Here is a 19,930-nt window from a genome sequence, read left to right on the forward strand (position 1 = left end):
TATATATATATATATATATATTTCCTAAATCAAACAGATTTTATTAAGATTGTCAATCGAGAGATTAAACAAAAAAGATAATGAAAAGTAGTTATATATTCAAGTAATCTTTCGTGTGCGTAAATTTTGGAGAGTAAATATAGGAATGAGTAAGACAAGGAAAGCAAATAGTTAGAAAAGGACAGAGATAGAGTAAAACTTCAACCATCAGCGCCATCTTCAGTGTGCCGTAAATGAAACACAAAAAGAAAGGACAGAAAATAATAAGAGAAAGATAGAGATACGTAAGAATTGATTGCTAACGTCATCTCTGGAATTTTAAAGACATTTCTTTAAAAGAAGGATAATGTAGAATTGTACAATTGATCTATATCGCCATCTCTTGGAATTCTTTAGAACATCTTTCAAAGATAAAGTAGAATAAGAATTAACATTGAGCGCCATCTTTCGAAGTACTTGAGAAAGACGATTTTGAAAAAGTATCCTTTATATTTCATAGATGGTGCTAACGATGAATTCTACCTATCTCTATCTTTCTCTTATTATTTTCTGTCCTTTCTTTTTGTGTTTCATTTGCGGCACTCTGAAGATGGCGCTGATGGCAGAAGTTTTACTCTATCTCTGTCCTTTTCTTATTATTTGCTTTCTTTGTCTATCTTACTCTTGATGCGTAGCTATAAATTAGGAAGTACAGTATATCAATCGAACATATTTTTATCATTTCTCTTTCACAATTACGATATGATTAGATTGTAATGTAATAAAATATAGGTATTATTATATATATTCTTGGTTTATATTGTATTTCTCAAGCGATATTCAAAAATTTTTAATATTTTTTGTTCCAATTTAAATTTTATAACATTTTATATATCTGTATACTATATAATATACTGTATAATATAATTATATAATAATAAATAGTATATCCAAATATCACAATAATTAACAAATTGTAAAGCATTAGAAGTCGGTCATTTTTATTTTTTATCTCTCTTTCTTGAAATGATACACATATTTTGCGATTTCATTATAGAAACGATCCACATCAACCAGGAATCAAGACGAAGAACTGTCAATTTTAAGCTCGAATTGTACAACGAATGTTTTATGTCCAAACTTCTCTTCAAAATGCGCCGTAACTTCGTTCAATCAACTGAACTATTCGCGCAGTCCTTCAAGATCGGCGATTGAGGAATCTTTATGGGACCAACCATCATGGGAACAAAACTCATGTGGGATAGAGAAAGATAGAAAAATTTCGGAATACGACGAAGAGAAGGTACAACAAATAATAGAAGCAGAGAGATGGAAAAAAGATAGCGAAGAGCAAGTTAACCAATTCGATAACGATGCATCAATTAAAACAATCGTCGAAATTTGTGATAAATCGAAACCTGGTCTAGTAATAAAAATAGATGATATACCATATGTGGACGATCTCGAAGCAATGGAAACAGTTTTTTCAAACGATTGTATCAAGATCAAAGAATCGACAGAGAAAAATTCGACGAATAGTGGAAATAAAATAGAGAGAACGACCAGTAGAGCTTCGTTCCTCATAGAATCGTCTCTTTGGATGCAAAGATTGAATTCAAAAACATCTACAGATAGTGATCGATACGATGACTCGAAGTCAAATACTCCTGATCGATCGACGAAGAAGAAATCTATAATTATTCGTAGAGAATCTAGATTTAAGAGTGTCAGAAAATTTAGGAATCCTGATGGATCACCAAGGATGAGCAATAAAGACAAGAAGTTGTTAAAAATGATTTTAGTGATATTCTCGTCGTTTCTCGTTTGTTATTTACCTATTACAGTTACGAAGATTTTTAAAGATTCTATTGATTGGAGAGGATTAAACATCGCGGGTTATATCTTGATCTATTTGACCACTTGTATAAATCCTGTTGTTTATGTCGTGATGAGTTCCGAGTATAGGAGCGCTTATAAAAATGTGTTGCTTTGTAAAAATGAATTTGGAGCCAATCATGCAACTAAAAAATCACCGAGATAAAAAATATTTGAATATGTTCCTGTTTGAGATATTATATGAATATTATATATATAATTATATTATATATAAATATATATAATATAATATTATATATAATTATAATTTGTAAGTTTTATAATCTTCTTTTTTCAACAATTTTTATATTAAATAGGGAAAATTAAATTCTATATTTTATTAATAAAAATATATTACAAAAATCATTATTTAAATTAAAATTTAAACTTTTTTCGAATTAATATTTAATAAATAATTTATATGTTAATATTAGGTAACAAGTAATAAATAAGAAAAGTATTTCGTTAAAAAAAAATATTATTTATTCATTCTTACGATTTAATGTACATTTTAATTACATATACAGTACTGATACAATACCAATAACATTCAAGAACAAATAATAAAAAAATTTAACAACGTATCTATTAAAAATATAATAAAAAACTAAGATTTACGATTTAATTCATAAACTATAAGAGATCTTTCATCTTCTTCGTTAAAAATATTTATTAATAAAACAATAGGTACACTGTCTACATTTACATTATGTTATCGAATTTAAATAAGTATACACAAAAGACTACAGTTAATTAAGTAATGTAATATATCTACTAAAAAAATTATATTCCAAAAAAATAATTAAAAAATGGAAATTAATTTTTATTATTATTATATAATTGAATTTAAATTCTTATCAATTTTTATAAAAAAAAAATAATATACTAATTTGCTTAATTATATTAAATTTATAATATTTCAAATTATTCAATATGCAAAATTATCTTATTATTTGATTTAAATTTTATTTAATATTCGATATAATAAATTCAATTGAGCAAATTTAAAATATATTATAAGTAAAGAAATACTTCATTTGTATCCTTCCTTTTTCTCCCTCTTCCTTATTCTCTTTCTTTTTCAATTTCTCTCTTCTTTAAAATAGATCGAAATATTTGCACGAAATATGTTATAAGTGCACACCCATCATTTTTTAAATGACTCATATCAGCCAGAATGATCTAATAATTGTTATATCAAATCTTCTAATATACACTATGATCCATAATTATTATTGCACTATATCCAAATATTTTGAGGCGTTACAATTCAATAATGATCCGTTTAAAAATGATTCACTTATACTTATAAAACACAAGTCTCGATTGTTCTTACTTTCAACAAATATGTAAAAACAAAATATGTAAAATCAATACATTTAATCCGCGTCAAGATTAGGCGGTACTGCTGCACTTTGTATCGTACTGATAGTCATCTGGTTAGGCCATTTCTTCTCTTCACTTTTTTTCGGTGTTACCTTCGTGATGTCGAGTTTATTTTTGTCTTTATTCTTAAAGAATAACCCAGCAGCTGCTCCACTCACGCAAGTACCACTTACTATTGTGAACCATTTCATAAATCTATAATAAATATAAATATTTCGAGATTATATATATATGTATATATATATATATATATACGTCAAGATATTATTATAAAATAAGATGATAGAATAAAAAAGAAAAAGCTACTTACCCGACTATACTTATTGTCTTGAACACGGTCTTCAATTTCTTCACGAATTCATCACCGAGCAATATTCCTTCCTCGACCCAGAATACTGGGAACAAACATTCGGGGAAGTTTTTCATTAATTTGAACTTTTCAATTTTGTGAAGATATAAATTAAATTGTAGCCTCTTGTGCGCGCTTAAAGGAGTAGCTGTCATTGGTTCGAAGTCCATGGCGATTCCGTGTTCTTCCTGTAAAAAAAAAAAATCACGTTTTCCTTTTAAACTTATAACACGTAACGTGAATAAAATATACAGAATGAATGGAATATTTATTAAATTGAAAATAATAACGAAAATAATAATCACCTCGTTCGGATGAAGTCCATCAACCATTTTTAGATACTTTTCTTCCGCTCCAAGTAAATGTGGGAGGGAAGCTATAAGCGGAGCACCTACGCACTTGGTCAAATCCATGAGATTTTTCGTTAAACAAGAATCCGGCGAGGGACAGAAACACTTCTCCTCCGGATGTGAACTCATATCGCCCAAATCAGCTTTGTAATGGTATGTGTTGATGCCTGTTCGAAAAAAAAAATATTTATAAATTATATAAATCGATAGAAAGCAAAAAGAAGAAAGAAGAATGACCTTTGAACCTTCTAAATATTTTATTAATAATCTTTACCTATTTTAAAATAAGTTTACAACTACTAGTTATGTCGCAAAAATGAAGAAATGACATATTCGTCATTATTGAAAGAAAAAATTATGATTGAAATATAATACTCTACCTTTGACTTGTGTGTATGAATCGAAACGAGCCCCCATGCTTCTGCAAATGTCAGGAGCAAATGAGACAATCTCGTCTTGTTCCGTGAGCAATGGCGCGAAGATCGTTGAATCTGTGCCATTGAATTCGTTGCAATCACCCTCCCCCCAAATATCCAACTTCGTTTTACCATTGATTTCGGTTACCTTCCCCACGTCCTTGTAATTTTTTATACCTCGCAACACTCGTATACGTTCGGGAAGAACGGTGCCATTTTTCTGAAAAATATTATATTGAACAAGGATTTAAAAATCTCATTGAATATATTCTCTCTGTATCGATGATAAGAAAAAGTAAGGAGATAATTTTTCTCGAAATCAGCTCGATTACGAATTAAATGATTTGATTAAAAATTATATATAGGAATAGAGATTCTATTGATTAAATTTATATGAATGTATGATCATAAAATAAATATACGTACAGGGCCGAAAAGTGAGAACAAGTAACGCCCTCGTCCATCAGCCATTAAAGCGTCGTCCTTTTCTTTCAAAACGCTGCAAATTGCGCTCGTGGCGAAATCTTTTCCCGTGCAATCAACTGGTAAACCGTCGAAAAGTATTTCCCTTGCCTTCGCTCTTATGAAGACAGAACTAGGTTTCTTGAAAATATTATCCACAGCCTTATCTACGAAAAACGTGAAAATTTAAATTATTAATTAATAATCGTGTTTATCTTATTAAATTAAATCAAATAAAATCTTTCGATAAAGATTTATGCTTTTCAATTAATCATTGATATCAATTTTCCAGAAAATTTTATGGAAAATAAATACATAGACAAATTGAATTTATTACCTCCAAAGCAACGCATCATTAATACATTATTTACAGGAAAAAATATTATTCTTTAAAGATAAATGCTAAATTATTTATAAATCAAAATACCAACGTAACTCGTTTATCAAGAAAAACTTTTCGCTCTACTACTATCGTGTTATTAAACTATGAAATTAAAAGCATATTTCCTACACCCAATAATTTTGAAGCTCATACACGTGTAAAGATTCTTACGAAAAACACCTGGAAGAAACGTATAAGAAAAACGGAAATAGACACGTACGATAGTTAAACAAGGCGTTACGTGAATCAATTGATCCATCGGTTCAAGGCGAGAGTAACTTATCGTTTACTTAGGTATAAGTAAAATAGTTTCTCTTGACCCTGTTTCTTCGTTCTCAAGTATTTCTCAAGTATTCTAAGTCGTGTCGACCTTCACTTTTGAATCGAAATAAAGGAAATATGTTTGATCGGAAGTGGTAAAAGGAATGATCGAGATGCTCACTGAGAATCCCTATGGCGGCTGGTTGTTGCTCGAGAGTGAGTTTGATTATGCTCAGAATAAGAACGTGAGGAACGACCAGTTCTTCTTCACCGGTCAATCCTTCGCTTCGAGATGGATTGAAGAACCATGTCGCTTTCAAGTTATACTCCAAACTATCGTCTTCTTCTCGATCGACCAGATCCACCTTTTGTTTGTATTCGCTGGAACGATCGATTTTTACTGTTAGAAGTTTTCTTTTCGCATAATGTTGTAATGAAGATGTTTTAAAATAAAAACATAAATGTTTGCAAATCATATATATTTTCCATGTATTTTGATTGGTGAAAAAAGTATTATATATTGTATTTTTCGTTTTGATAAGATAAGATTTAAAAAAAAAAAAAAAGAAACGAAACTTTAAATGTTAATTTCATAGATCTTATTAATATCATAATATATCACTCACTCGTAAAAAAATGGTCCTACTTCCTCGAGAATTGGTTTCTCTCCCGCTGTAATTTCCATGGGATTCGTTACGTTGAAAAGATAAATTTTAAAGTCCAAAGGAATAGGGAAATTGGACCATAATTCCCGCATCTCGGATCCATCTTTTAAGGCTATTTGCTATTAATTTTTAAACTTTCAATTATATATAATATTTATATAATGCAAAAAAAATATGTTTAGATATAACGATATTTATATCGTTGTAATTTCTCATATTCGATTAATGTAATAATAGCGAATAGATAATCGTTTTTTATATTTATGCATTTACGATTATTGTAAAAGTTATAATATTTCCATGTTTTGTTTAAAGTTTAAATTATATTGAATTTTTATCAAATTGAATGAAATTTGACAACAATCAGATACAATCATTTTTGTTAATAACGTAATATCTTTTTTTAAAAAATTATAATTAATTATTACTTTATTCAATAATAATAATAAACTTAGATAAAAAATAAGATTAAAATTTTATTTCAGATAAAAACAAGATATAATAAGAATAAAAAAAAGTTTGATTAGTATAGAAGTATAGAAACAATTATATAAAGTTGAAAGTAATGCTGAATATAATGAATACTAATAAATGAGAATTATTTCGAATAAAGTGCGATTAAAAATAATGACAGATTGAAAACTAGTGAAAAATTGAATGTAATAATAATGATGTGTATATAACTATATAATGTTTAGATCATGATAATTTGATACGTCATGTTTATCGTAATTATACTTGATAAAGTTGATAAAATCGAGAAATAAAACGGAAAATCATTATTTTAATTTGAACGAACACAATAAAAAATATACTTATTTAAATATAATATATCTTGAATATAAAATCTGTATTCGTATATTTCAATGGAAAATTTTTTCGCATTACATAAATAAATGTCATGAATTAAAATTTCAAATTTAATCATTTGTATTTCCATTAAAATAAACTTAAAAAGATAATTTATTTCGTAATTATTAATAAATTGTAATATTGTTATATTTTATCAAGTATGGTTACGATAAACATGACGTATCAAACGAAATTTCTTTATTTTTTTCACTCACTTTTTTCACTTGTGATTTCAGAAATGGAGGAAAAGCAATTGCACAGATCAAAATTCCAAAAGCAAGCAACGAACCGCCAATGATTCCCAATTTTTTCGGCTTCATAGTAACACGCTAAAACAATCACAATTATTGGTGTCAATCCATTTTATATTCATATCACTTTCCCGATCGATACATAGATTTAAAACAATATATTAAGAAGAGATTCGACAAGAAGAGACAAAATATAACACAATATTAACTAATTAATGATGCGTTTTTTTCTTATTGAGTTTTTTTCTTTTCATTGTATTATAGATATAAATGAGAAAATTTTTCCAAGCATGAATAATTTATACAATATATATATTACGATCGAAGATAAAATTTTCCATCGTCAATGAAAAAAGAGAACGGGAAATATAATTAAAAAAAAAAATAAAAAATTGTAATAAAAAAAAGGGGGAAAAGAAAGATAAAATAATGAGATCAATGAAAACATTGCAGAAAAGATATAACGATAAAAAGATATAATAAAATAATGAAAAATACAAAATTGCAATGTCTTTCTGAATGTTGAAAAGAGATAAATAAATTAACAAAAGAAAAAGAAATTACAATATAATAATAAATTTCAATTTATATAATAAAGATAAATAAATAAATTTAATCAATTATCTATCTAAATATAGCTCATTGCTAATTCTGAAAAATATAAAACTGGTCATTTTCAATAATTCTAGCAACAAATTGAAACGATCAATCGAAGATCCGTTTTATAGATCCGTAATTTAATTTTCGATCGCGAAACGCGACAACTTTGATCAAATTCTGAAAACCTTGCATCCGACTGGTACACGAAGAGTTTCATGAAGTTTTCTTCCGGTTGTTACAAACGATTGCAGACTCACAAACGACGAATGCAGAATAACATGGACTCCTCGATGGAAAAATCGAGTCGTTACATCGTATATCAATTTTTTGAAATGCATTTGCTCAAATATCTTCGAAAAAAAAAAGCGCGAATTACTATGATTTCCAAGAACTTTTACATTAAAATATTATTACATATAATTATTCGTACTAATTTTTCAAAATTTCTCCATTGCGTTATACATTATATAATTATTATTATAATTAAGAGAAGTTTTTTTTTTTTAATTTTTTCTTTTTTTTCTAGTTGTAATCTTTCGTCGATTTCATCACTTGTTCTTCAACTTTCAAACAAAAAAGAGTTTGTCGCGCAAGCTTTTTTGCACACCTTAAAATGAACGAGATTGTGGATACAGTGTCGATGGTCGATCGAGAGGAGAACGAATAGGTTTATTAGATCCTATATCGTCGATCTTCGAGTGTTCGCGTGAAAGAACTGACAGTTTCGTGCCTCGATGAAGCTCGATGACGACGCCGGTCACGCGTCCACTCCTGCGTCACCACGTATCGCGAATTTTTGCGCTATCTATGTGCGAATTATTTCGAAATTTTCTAATACAAATTTTAGGCTATCTTTTTCTCGAAATATTTTGTTCCGATTTATTTAGAAAGTAATAAAGTTCGTTAAGTTTTAATTTGTAAAAAATATTACATTGAGATGGTTGATTCGAGAAATCAATTTGTGCAAAATCATTTTTCAAGAAGTGGAAAAACGTATAATTTGAATTACATTTGTGAACTGATCGATTTTTGATAAATTTTATATAAAATTTTTTAAATTTATAAATCAATTTTTTCGAAAATTAAAATTTTCTTTGGTATATAAACCTCTAAAATTATTTGATTTAGAATTTGATGATTATTATAAATTTTTTTTTAATTTAATAGTTTAATTATAAAAATTTATTTTCTAGATTCGTAGATTCGAATGACAAAAAATACAATTCTTGTGTTAAGGATTTAAGTTTTTATAGACTTGTTTTTTATGACACTACGTTATTCTTTGGTGTCAAGTGTAACGCCTATCGAGCGTAAAAGTGTAGAAGAATGTATTAAATATGAGCATTCTATAGATATCTCTTTATAAAACACGTTCGAATCGAAAACTTTTACATTATTAGTTGTACTTATACACGGTTAAGGAAATTGGATTAAATGATACATAATATTTTTAAATTAAAATTATAATAACCACTTTAAAGTAATGATAAAGATAAAATGATATTGATAAAGGATTACGATGAATAAATATTAATAAAAATATTAATAAAATAATAAATAAATATCAATGATATCAGTTAAAATACTTTTTAAAAAACAATTTTATTAACTTTCCTTTTTACAACTTCAAAATGTATTGAAAATTTGTTAATAGAAAAAAATCTTGGCAATGTCTATCTATGAAATATTTGCATCATTTTTGCAATACATCATTTTACTTGTTAAAAATATCTAACTAAATATGTAATCAACGATCGACTAATAAAAATATGTATTGCTAAAGCGGACTAGTATCAAAAGAATCAAAAAAACAATCAACTGAATATTGAAATACTGATTGAAATAATGACAATAGTACCCTAGGTAATTCTTTTGAATATATTATATTTTTAATATAATGTTTCTCATGTAAGAACTATTAACGCAGTCAAAATAATTGGTTTGTAATTTTTTTTCAAAATTACTCCAATTTATAAATATTTACAATTTTTCTATGTACTATATAGATTTGCAATTATAAATTATAGATTGCATATTATAAATTTTTTTTAAAACTTAATTATCCGACTTTGTCCCCAAAATAATTTGAATAAACAAGTTTCAATTATAATATCCAAATTCAAGTCGAGTTATAAACAAATATCCAATAAAAAAATTTTAATGAAATAAAACATCAAATTCTACACAGAATCGTTAATATCAACCGTTAGTAGTTCTACCATCAATATCTAACAACAATATTCCAATGGAGTCTTATTTAAGCCATCCATGCGACTTGTGAGCATGAATAGCAACTGGAACTGGATAAGGTTTGGGAACGTGATAAGGTACCGCCACATGGACCGGATAAGGCCTGTCCACGTGAACTATCTTCTCGAAGGGAACCGGATATGGTTTTGGCACTGGAACAGGAACAGCCACTGGTCGATCCACCGGCACGTGGACTGGCTTTTCGAATGGAACTGGCACAGGTCTGTCAACGTGCACTATCTTCTCCACGTGGACCGGATATGGTTTCGGGACCGGAACCGCGACTGGTACAGGGACAGGACGATCCACTGGAACTGGAACCGCTCGATCGATGGGTACGGGAATTGGCACGTGTTTAGTCACAGGAACCGCGACTGGAACCGGATGTGGAACTGGCTGAGGCACCGCAACTGGAACCGGATGTGGAACTGGCTGAGGCACTGCGACTGGAACCGGATGTGGAACGGGCTGTGGCACCGGTACTGCAGGAACTGGAACTGCAGCTATTGAAATAGAAATATTTTAGTTTGATTAAATGCGTAATGTATAGTAGATATGCATGATGATATTTGTGATTAATGTTTTTAGAATTGTCATCCTTTAAGTTATCTTTGTGACGAGGCAATTAATGAGGATGCGTTAATCTTGAATCGGATGAAGTTTTCGATTAATATCGAAGAAAAAGATGGTGTTATAGTCCTTTACTGCTAAGCTGGCTCATTCGTGATTTTCATATATATATTATGACAATATTATAACAAAGATATCTAGAAGTAAATATAAATATAGAGATATATAATATATAATAATAAAAATAATAAACTTAAAAATGAAAGTTTTTCGTTTCCTACCGTAGAAATAAATATTTATAAATTAAAAAAATTAAAAATCATTTATTGTTTACTTCCATTCGAAAAAATAAATATCAAAGAAAAATAACACAGGGTAAGTAAAGAGAATCAAAAAAGAAAATTATTTAGAATATTATTTAGAAAATTTCTTTCGTCATCAAGTCCTTTGAAATAAGAACATTAAATCTAATTTATATTCCATATCTAAATTCAATTATTCAAAAACATGTTCTTAACTATAAATAGCAATAGTAACGATTCTTTCTTTCATAAACTCAAACTTTTACTATTACTTAAAAGAATATTTAAATTTCTCTTCGATGATATACTTTCAAGATAATATTTCACTTATATAACTCTCAACTTTTTCAACAAATTCATCGAGCTAAAAAACATAGTATTTTTCGTTTTCATCTTTCAATTCTTTAATCTGTGAAATAAAAATATATTACTCTGATCATTAATGAAATATGATGATATAAAATAGTCCATCCTGTGTTCAACAAATTTGATCATTTTTAATATTTTTATTATGTGTTATAAAATAAAATATATAAATTAAAAAATATACTAACGAGCTGGATGCAATACAGCAGGTGGAGGAGCAACTGGTGCTATTGCAGATTCCAAATGTCCACTTAGATCGGGAGCAGAAGGTTCAAAGATAGCTGGTTCAGGAGGATGATATCCAGGCTCGGATAAACTATATTCTAAATTTGTGAGTCCTCTTTTATCATGTTTCTTTAATAATTTATTGTTAATCTTTTCATGTTTTTCGACAGTAATTGCTGTACTGACTACCAGGAATAATGGAAGAATCTGCAAATAAATCGAGTAATTGAATAAATATAAATACTATTTGATGAGAAATATAAATATTATTTGATGAGAAATATAAATACTATTTGATGCAATTTTTATAAAAAAATTAATTCATACAAAAATTTTTTAATATAAGATTATTAAAAAAAAGAAACAAAAATTAATAAATAATTCAAATTTCATATAATCATGTTATTACAAAAATAATATAAGTTTTTCTTCTTTTTTTTTTCATTTAAAAATAAACTATTTAAATTGCATAGTTATTTATATTCACAAAAGGAAATATATATATATATTTAATTAATCAATAAGTTTATAATAACTTATAAATTGAATAAGTATCAAGAAAAATAAATAAATTATAAATTAAAATTTTATTGCCAATAAAAGAAAATTGTTCAAATGTTCATTAAACAATTTTATATATATCCTCAATAGTTCTCCATTCCTTCGATCACTGATTTATAATTAATTTAATCACAACTTTAAAAACACTATTAAAAACAAACAATGTAACCATTAGAAAAAGAAAAGAATTAAACAAAACGAAACAAAAACGACACGAATATAACATTAAAGATGATGAAGATTTAAAAAAATAGAACCAGCGGAACAATACCAAAATAATTTTCATAATTGATCCTTGGAAGACTCCCTAAGTCTAAGCTGACAACTACGATGCCGAAGAAAAACTGCTCGCTATCGTGACCCCCATAAGTATTTATAGGGCATCCACTGGTGACACATCACACTAGGAAGAAGTATCGTCGTCATCAATGAACTTTCGCTGTTACCTATCCTGGGTGATGGCCAAATATTGGTCGTGACCGCTTTTCTTTCGTATACCTAACTAGCACGACTATGTGCATAAGAGAACGAGAAGGGTTATTCGTCCATTCAAACGATCGTATGATAGTATTTCACGTGATGAATTATCGTCTTCGAGATCGTTCGGATAGACAACCTATGGCCAAGTGAAAATTGTCTACGTGAAGATTCAAATTAATAAGAACAGCGATGCGTCTGATCGTGACACGATTCTATAGCAACTTGGTTATGCGATTGAATACTTTTTTTTTTACATCCTGACGGAAATGTTGTTGCAGCTTTAGCACGAGAATACTAATAATAGTTTGTCGTAAGCGTGAAATGTGCGTTTAGGAAATAATGTTGGATCAAAATGGTGAATGACTCGATAATTGTCATTAATACTCTTGGTGATTTATTCTTCGATTTTAAAATAAATTAATTCAAACGATCGAATCGTTATCATTTGTTTCAATTTTTTCAAATAGATGCAAATTCGAAAAAAAGTCGCTTATTGATCGTGACATTCAATTATTTTGCAAAGAAAAAGTATTACTTGTTACTTGAATAAGAATCTGCAAGCGGATTATTCCTCCAAGTGGATCCAAGCGGATTTGATTTTATTTATCTGTAATGTATAAATCGTTTTGATGTCATTTAATTGATGATCATCATTGGAAGAGACAACATTGTAAAAGAACAATATTGATTATATATAAAATTGCTATCTTTCTTCTTTTATATTGATTACATATGAAACAAAGTCATTGAAATTAATATCTTAAAGAATTGAATGGAAATGAATTAAAAATTAATTAAAGCCATCAAACTTGATGGTCAACTATTTCGTCATTATAGACATTGGATTGATACACACGTACAATCATGTTATGCGTTCACTAGCATTTATAACGATGAATAATGGATGGTCGGTATTAGAAGTAGCTCGTACGTATTAGAAAATGAAAGTTAAGAAAGTTCGCGGATGCGGCCAATACGGAAACAAACTATCACCTCTGGTGCAAGAAACGGTCCGGTTCATTTTCTTGATCTTGTTGGTCGAGTAAAGTCAATATCTCCGTGTTACAGAAACAGAAAAATGTTATGCGTACAACAGGTCTGAATCGTGATATGAATCCTGATTTATTCTATTCGTGGAATCCTTCTACATATTCTCGAGAATGCCAAGAATGTCGAAACAATTTCGTGGAAAATATCTTAGAACGGTTTGAATTGAAATTTGAATTGAAATTGAAGTTGAAATATTCTTTTCAGTTTTTATAATTGTTAATCAAATTGCTAAACTAATTTGAAATACTTTACTAATGTAAATCTCTTTATTCTTTTACTTTAAGATTTTCGTTGTTGTAAAATTGATAGTTAATTTAAAAAAAATAATATTATATATGATTTTATATGATTTTAAAATAGCATTCGTAACAATTTATTTTTTCAAGATTTATTTTTTTTAAATATAGTTTATGCATATATATGCACATATATCCATTTGCCATTTCATTATGGCAATTTCATTTTGCCACTTATTGCTTCAAATTGGTAATTATTATTGCTTTTACACTTAATTTCGCTCTACATGCTCAGAACAATAAATAGATAAAATAATTAAAGCGGAAATAGCACGAGTGACTATAAAATAATACATTATGAAGCGATAAACCTATATTTAATCGACTAATTAATTATAATGATAAGAATATTATCTACTATATGCAATTATTATATTATATACGATATTAAAATTCTTTTTTATGTTATATATGATTAATGAAAAAAGTCACTATTACAATTATTTTTTCAGTTTCTAAATAAAAAAATTAAAAGAAAAAGATAAAAAAGAAAAAATAAAGTATAAAAAAAGATAAATAAAGAATGACAATAGAAAAAAAGAGAAGATACAAGAAAACAAAATTGAAATCCTATTCAATAAAATATTATTCATTTTCAAGCATTATTATTATCTTCTAAATTCAAAGTTTAATCATTATAAACGATGTTAATAAAATTTGTCACAACATTATATGAATTCAAACTAAAAATTCAAGAAAATATTACATTTGAAGATATCAAATATGGCATAAATAAGATTCATTACAATTCTTGACTACTTTCTTCAGCGGAAATACAAAACCTGTCAATTAACAAGGTCGAGTTCCTGATCACATCAAACACGGGAACCTGACTTGGACCATCTGGATCAATCGATCTGTTTATCTGGATAGACGAGAAATATATAAAGCTAACGTTTTCTCGATTCATTGAACAGTTTCTTCTCGACAAGACTACAATGTATATGATCTCGGTAAGGATAATTAACAAGTATTATTAATGACGAAAAATCGTTTCTTTCGATCTTCTTTCGGACTAATTCTTTCTCTGGAAAAGTTTTCTTAGTATGTATTGTATGTCTTCTTTTTTTTTATTATAACGTATGAGTTAGATAAACTGTTATTTTTTTCTCATTATTGTAAAATGATGTTTAAATATTACTGTAAAAAAAACTTTAGATCACTATTAGAAATCATAAATTTACCTCTATCATTTTATTTTATTAAATATCAATAATTTTTATTCATTTGCACTTTAATTATATAATCAATAATTCAATTAAAAAAGAAGAAATATTTCTTATATTTGTGTATTAAAGTCTTTAATAATCATAAAAATTTTTTAACAATAACTCGTTATATTCAATAATTCTTTGATCATTTTTGAATCTCACCAAGAAATCTGCAATATTGCTAAATAGACGTGTTAAGTAAACGTGATAAATTGATAATAACAATGAGTTAGCAAATTTTCCTTATTCAATAATTCAAACAATTGAACTAAAGATAAATTATTGAAGAAAACTTGGAATTAAATAATTTATCAGATAGATGCATTATTTCTTTTTACTTCATTTTTAAAAAAAATTTATCTATTCTAAATTTATATTTATATTATATTATAATGTATATATTCATATAATATACATTAATTTTATTATCATAATTTTATAAACATTAAATTTCAGTTGTTCTTAATATTTTTCTGTGGTTACGCCTTAACTGCAGAAACAAACGAAACAAAACAAAGTAAACGAGGAATACCAGAATCTAATGGATGGATTGGAATACCAAATCCTTATGGATACGGCCATGGACAACCGTGGCTGGGTGGTCCAATTTGGAAAGGATTAAAATATCCTCCTTTTGATTTAGCTCATGGAGGGTAAAAATAAATTTTTAAATTCATTATTTTTAAATTAATATTATATCTTAATATTTTTATTTTATTTTATTAATATTTTTATCTTATTTTAATTCTAAATATATCTAAATATACCTAAATAAATATATCTATATACTTATCATATTATAAATAAATAAATAATGTTAAATTTTTAAAAATAATGATACTTATAATATTTTATAGATTACATGGTGGATTTTCATATGGAAAAGCTTTTCCTATATCAGTCGGAAGAACCGAATTATTAAAGGTTCCAATATATATAACAAAACATGTAGTTCTGGAGAAACCAGTTCCTGTTCCAGAGCCAGTTTACATCGAAAAACCATATCATGTGCCTGTCGAGAAGGTGATCCCAGTTCCGGTCGAAAAGATCATTCATAAACCAGTACCAGTTCCTATTCCGATACCCGAGGTAAAAAATATTTTAAAATTTTCTCTTATAACAAATATTCTAATTTATTGTTCAAATGACATTAATAAAATAAGAACGAATATTAGATTGCTTAAAATTAATAATTATTTTGGAAAAACGATCCTTTAAGAATTAAAGATATGGTGTTACCTTGGGAAAAAGTGATTTTGTACATAATCATTAGACATTAAGGTTAACTTTTACAATTCTTCTTAAATATGACATATTCGATCTAATCACTTTCATTCAAATTGTGGAAATGTTTTCTTACAAACTATTAATTAATTGAATTTAATTGCTCTTTAGGCAGTTCCAGTTCCAGTGGAACGTCCTATTCCAATACCGGTGAAACATCCTGTTGCAGTTCCAGTACAACAACCGTATCCAGTTCCGGTAAAACAAGTATATCCAATACCGGTTCCGGTTCCAGTTCCGATTCCGGTCCAATCATCGCCAATTCCGTTCCTTGGTGCAGGCGCGATTGGTGCAGGAGCATATGCCGCTCGATATGGTTATAACAGTGGACACATTTATCCCGCGTTGCATGGCCATTCACTACCTGTACATTTCGGTCATAGTTTTGGCCTCGGTTTCGGACATGGTTTCGGCCACCACGGTTTTAGTCACGAATACGGTCACGGCCACGGTTACGGCTATCAACCTCTTCCGTACACTCACGACTACGGTCATGGACACGAACATAAGAAACGAAGTAAGAATTGAAAGAATATATCTCGAAAGATATAATCTTCGATAATATCGTTTGAACATTCGAGTGAATTGCAATAAATATTGAGATTCGATTGTTAGAAAATTAAAATACTGTACAATTCACTTGAAAATCTAATTTGAGAATTTAGAAAATAAATATTAAATATTAAATAAATTATCTTTGATTTGTTAGATTGACGAAATTTTTATGTAAGTATTTCTAAGGAGAAACATTTCTTCGTAATATATTATAGCTTGATATTTAATTTGATAATAAATAGTTTGCAAATATTGTTAAATAGTTAAAATAATTATAATTGTTAAAAAAGTTAAATATTTTTATTATAATTAAAAAGGAATATTTAGAACTTACCGTTATTTATTACGATTCTGTTTTTCGTATATATATATATATATACATATACATATACACAACGTTAAAATAAAGATATTAAAAATAATAATTTTGTACATTAATTTTACTTGTTACTTTTTTATAAATGCAAATCAAGTATAAATACATACATATTAAAAATATTTTTATTTCTCATATTTATTCTAATAAATCTCAGATCTTATATCTCTATGTACATCTGTGTACAGTTATATACATGCGTTATTTCTATGACAGTGTTTCTCAACTTCACGTTTTGTATATGAAAGACAATTAATAAATGTATTTCGCATTTTGACACAATGCAATATATTTTATTAAATAGAAAATGAATTATATTATGTAAATTATAATAATTTTTAATGTATATAGTTAAGTATTTTAAGTAATCTTCTCTTACCTTAGATAAATTGCATGGAATATATAGAAGTTTATAATGGAGAAGTTGAGAAATACTTTTCGTGTCACCATCGGCAGGTCATCGGTTGGACGCGCACCGAGACGTCCTGTCAATTTTGTGTAATCAGAAAACAGCTGATCAAAGTTATTCGAATGTGAATAATGAAAACTTAGAGAATTACGAATTTCGTGGAATTTCGAAAATTGAATGAAGAATTTCTCTTGTAATAAATATTTTTTTTGCTCATCTTCTAATACATCTTTAAAGAATTCCACGCAGATACAAATCGATGTTTGCACTGCAAAGAGCGTCGTAAGGAGGGGCTACGTTAAATGTCTACATGTAAGTACATTTTGTTTATCTGATCATTACCAAGATATGTTCAAGAATTTATTTTGATTATTATTTACTTATGATGAATGTTATGAATGCAAAAGATGCGGCGAATAAGAAAAAGTGAGGTTATGTTTCCTCTTTGAGAACATTCCATGTAAACAATTTGTAATCAAAAGTAATATTTTATCTTTTGTGTTACAGTAATTATCAGTACAAATCATATAATTTTTATAAATACAAAATGTTAACATTAGAAGATCCAGAATGTAAAGATTTTTCAAAAAATCCAATAGAAGATGAAGAAACTAATGAAACAAGAAATGGTGAAAGTTATGAAAGAGATAGTTATTTAGTAAATGGAGAAATATTAAGAACAGCACTTCTCTCTGCAGATGATGATGATATTGAATCTCAGGAAGATGATGTATCCTCTGAACTTTTGTCAATTGAAAATGATTCTGAAGTTACTAGTGAAAGTACTATTAGTGATTGGGATGATTTAAGAGCTGACTCACCTTTATCATATGTTACTTCTGTACCTAATAATAAAGAGTTTATAATAATAACACAATTAGAATCAGATAATGCATTAATGACAAAAAAATTAAATAATGAATGCTCTTTAGATAACAAGAAATCTAAAGTCCGACATTGTTCAAAACGACGTAATAAAATGCTATTATTAAGAAAACTTATACCCAAACATGAACCAATAGTTGAAATAAAAGAGGAAGAACATTCAATCATTTCTACTGATATAGATGAACGTGTGCCAACCATGGAAGAAATAGATTATGAAGAGTCTTCTATGGATCAAAATATTTTAGATTCCAAAGATCATACTGATTGGCTACAAACTTTAAGACCTTTGCCATTATATTATACAGAAAGAGGTAAACCTTATCTGAAATGTCCAGCATGTGGTGCACTGTTTTTTACTCCAAATTCATTCCAAAAACATTTATATTCTCATATGTATAAGGAAGATGATACTTTTATATGTTCCTTTTGTAATTATACAAATACTGAGCCTGGTATGTTATTCACTCATTTATCTAAACATCAAGACCAATGTGAATTTTGTAATGAAAATTTAATGCGTAAGAATAATTTTGAAAAACATTGGGATATCAGAACATCAAACTTTACTATGAAAAGAGATCGTCGCGGAAGATTCGTATGTACCCTCTGCAAACTAGTATTTGATTTATTACCACAATTAGAAAAACATTGGTTTAAACATGCATGTAGAAGGGAAAGAAATTACCAGTGTAAAGAATGTAGTGGATTATATGAAAGCATAGAAACATTAAATAATCATAAATGCATGAAGTGTCCTGTTTGTGGTAAAATTTATGATAGTTTACATCGATTAAAAGCACATACTATATGGACAAAGCATAATTTAAAGTGTCCAATTTGTTCTTACGAATTTATTCTTGCTATGGACCATGAAAAACATTTAGCATTACATAGACAAACGTATAGTTCTATGAAAGATTATGAATATTGTTTACAGGCAGCAGATGGCAAGACATTCCAGTGCAATCTTTGTGACAAATTATTTTATGCCTTACCTTCTTTAGTTTTACATCTTCAGGAAGATCATAATATTGAAAATGTTAAAAAAGAAATATTAAAGGATTGTAATGGGGAACAAAAGGAAGAGTCTATCAGTGATATAATACTCAGTGAATTAAAAAATAAATCTGCAGATTATACTAATGGAAACAATAATGTAACCTTAGCAAACAATAAAATTAAATTGCAAAACGCGCTATGAATATAAGGTAACATTGTAATTTTACAGATAGCGGGAATAAAAATAAATCATAAAAACTATTGCTAAAAATTACTCGTA

At 27.8% G+C, this 19,930-nt stretch overlaps 4 protein-coding genes across 6 annotated transcripts in view; 2 read left to right on the plus strand and 2 right to left on the minus strand.

Moving 5' to 3' along the window:
• Window positions 1-2,082, plus strand: part of LOC122710373 (dopamine receptor 3-like) — a 7,153-nt gene extending 5,071 nt beyond the window's left edge. Inside the window, exon 2 of the mRNA XM_043928188.1 lies at window positions 1,037-2,082. Coding sequence (XP_043784123.1) covers window positions 1,037-2,020 — 984 coding nt within the window. The 3' untranslated portion in view covers window positions 2,021-2,082. The remainder of the gene's footprint in view (window positions 1-1,036) is intronic.
• Window positions 2,083-2,842: 760 nt separating this feature from the next.
• On the minus strand, window positions 2,843-8,533 carry LOC122710441 (sensory neuron membrane protein 1). 2 transcript variants are annotated; one of them, XM_043928298.1, is made up of 9 exons: window positions 8,014-8,352; window positions 7,193-7,306; window positions 6,087-6,244; window positions 5,642-5,841; window positions 4,782-4,984; window positions 4,320-4,575; window positions 3,895-4,106; window positions 3,551-3,777; window positions 2,843-3,435 (listed from the first exon to the last, which is right to left on the minus strand). In XM_043928298.1, exons 1-9 carry the CDS (start codon window positions 8,164-8,166, stop codon window positions 3,234-3,236), a joined length of 1,725 nt encoding a protein of 574 aa, XP_043784233.1. In that variant the 5' UTR covers window positions 8,167-8,352; the 3' UTR covers window positions 2,843-3,233. The 2 variants fall into 2 exon arrangements, with proteins under 2 accessions (XP_043784233.1, XP_043784234.1); XM_043928299.1 differs by lacking the exon at window positions 8,014-8,352 and adding an exon at window positions 8,436-8,533 and having other exon boundaries at window positions 2,845-3,435.
• Window positions 8,534-9,940: 1,407 nt separating this feature from the next.
• On the minus strand, window positions 9,941-16,702 carry LOC122710451 (vegetative cell wall protein gp1-like). Of its 2 annotated transcripts, none has more exons than XM_043928313.1 (3): window positions 16,572-16,702; window positions 11,505-11,748; window positions 9,941-10,581 (listed from the first exon to the last, which is right to left on the minus strand). In XM_043928313.1, exons 1-3 carry the CDS (start codon window positions 16,677-16,679, stop codon window positions 10,082-10,084), a joined length of 852 nt encoding a protein of 283 aa, XP_043784248.1. In that variant the 5' UTR covers window positions 16,680-16,702; the 3' UTR covers window positions 9,941-10,081. The 2 variants fall into 2 exon arrangements, with proteins under 2 accessions (XP_043784248.1, XP_043784249.1); XM_043928314.1 differs by lacking the exon at window positions 16,572-16,702 and adding an exon at window positions 12,374-12,404.
• A 970-nt stretch (window positions 16,703-17,672) lies between these two features.
• LOC122710449 (zinc finger E-box-binding homeobox 1-like) lies at window positions 17,673-19,867 on the plus strand. Its single transcript, XM_043928311.1, has 2 exons — window positions 17,673-18,075; window positions 18,271-19,867. The coding sequence occupies exon 2, from the start codon at window positions 18,311-18,313 to the stop codon at window positions 19,850-19,852; it is 1,542 nt and encodes a 513-aa protein (XP_043784246.1). The 5' UTR covers window positions 17,673-18,075; window positions 18,271-18,310; the 3' UTR covers window positions 19,853-19,867.
• The last annotated feature ends 63 nt before the right edge of the window (window positions 19,868-19,930 follow it).

Source organism: Apis laboriosa, unplaced genomic scaffold (assembly GCF_014066325.1).
Source record: "Apis laboriosa isolate Shangri-la unplaced genomic scaffold, ASM1406632v1 scaffold14686_cov152, whole genome shotgun sequence".
NCBI lineage: Eukaryota > Metazoa > Arthropoda > Insecta > Hymenoptera > Apidae > Apis > Apis laboriosa.

Coding starts and splice junctions, on each gene's coding strand:
- LOC122710441 (XM_043928298.1), bottom strand. CDS start 8,166: ATGCATTTCAAAAAATTGATATACGATGTAACGACTCGATTTTTCCAT. Junction 4,576..4,781: donor TGTTCTCACTTTTCGGCCCT/GTACGTATATTT, acceptor AATATTTTTCAG/AAAAATGGCACCGTTCTTCC. Junction 3,436..3,550: donor AAGACAATAAGTATAGTCGG/GTAAGTAGCTTT, acceptor TATTTATTATAG/ATTTATGAAATGGTTCACAA.
- LOC122710449 (XM_043928311.1), top strand. CDS start 18,311: ATGTTAACATTAGAAGATCCAGAATGTAAAGATTTTTCAAAAAATCCA.
- LOC122710451 (XM_043928313.1), bottom strand. CDS start 16,679: ATGATTGGACCGGAATCGGAACTGGAACCGGAACCGGTATTGGATATA. Junction 11,749..16,571: donor TGCAACAGGATGTTTCACCG/GTATTGGAATAG, acceptor ATTTATTTGCAG/ATTCTTCCATTATTCCTGGT. Junction 10,582..11,504: donor TGCTGTATTGCATCCAGCTC/GTTAGTATATTT, acceptor CTATTTCAATAG/CTGCAGTTCCAGTTCCTGCA.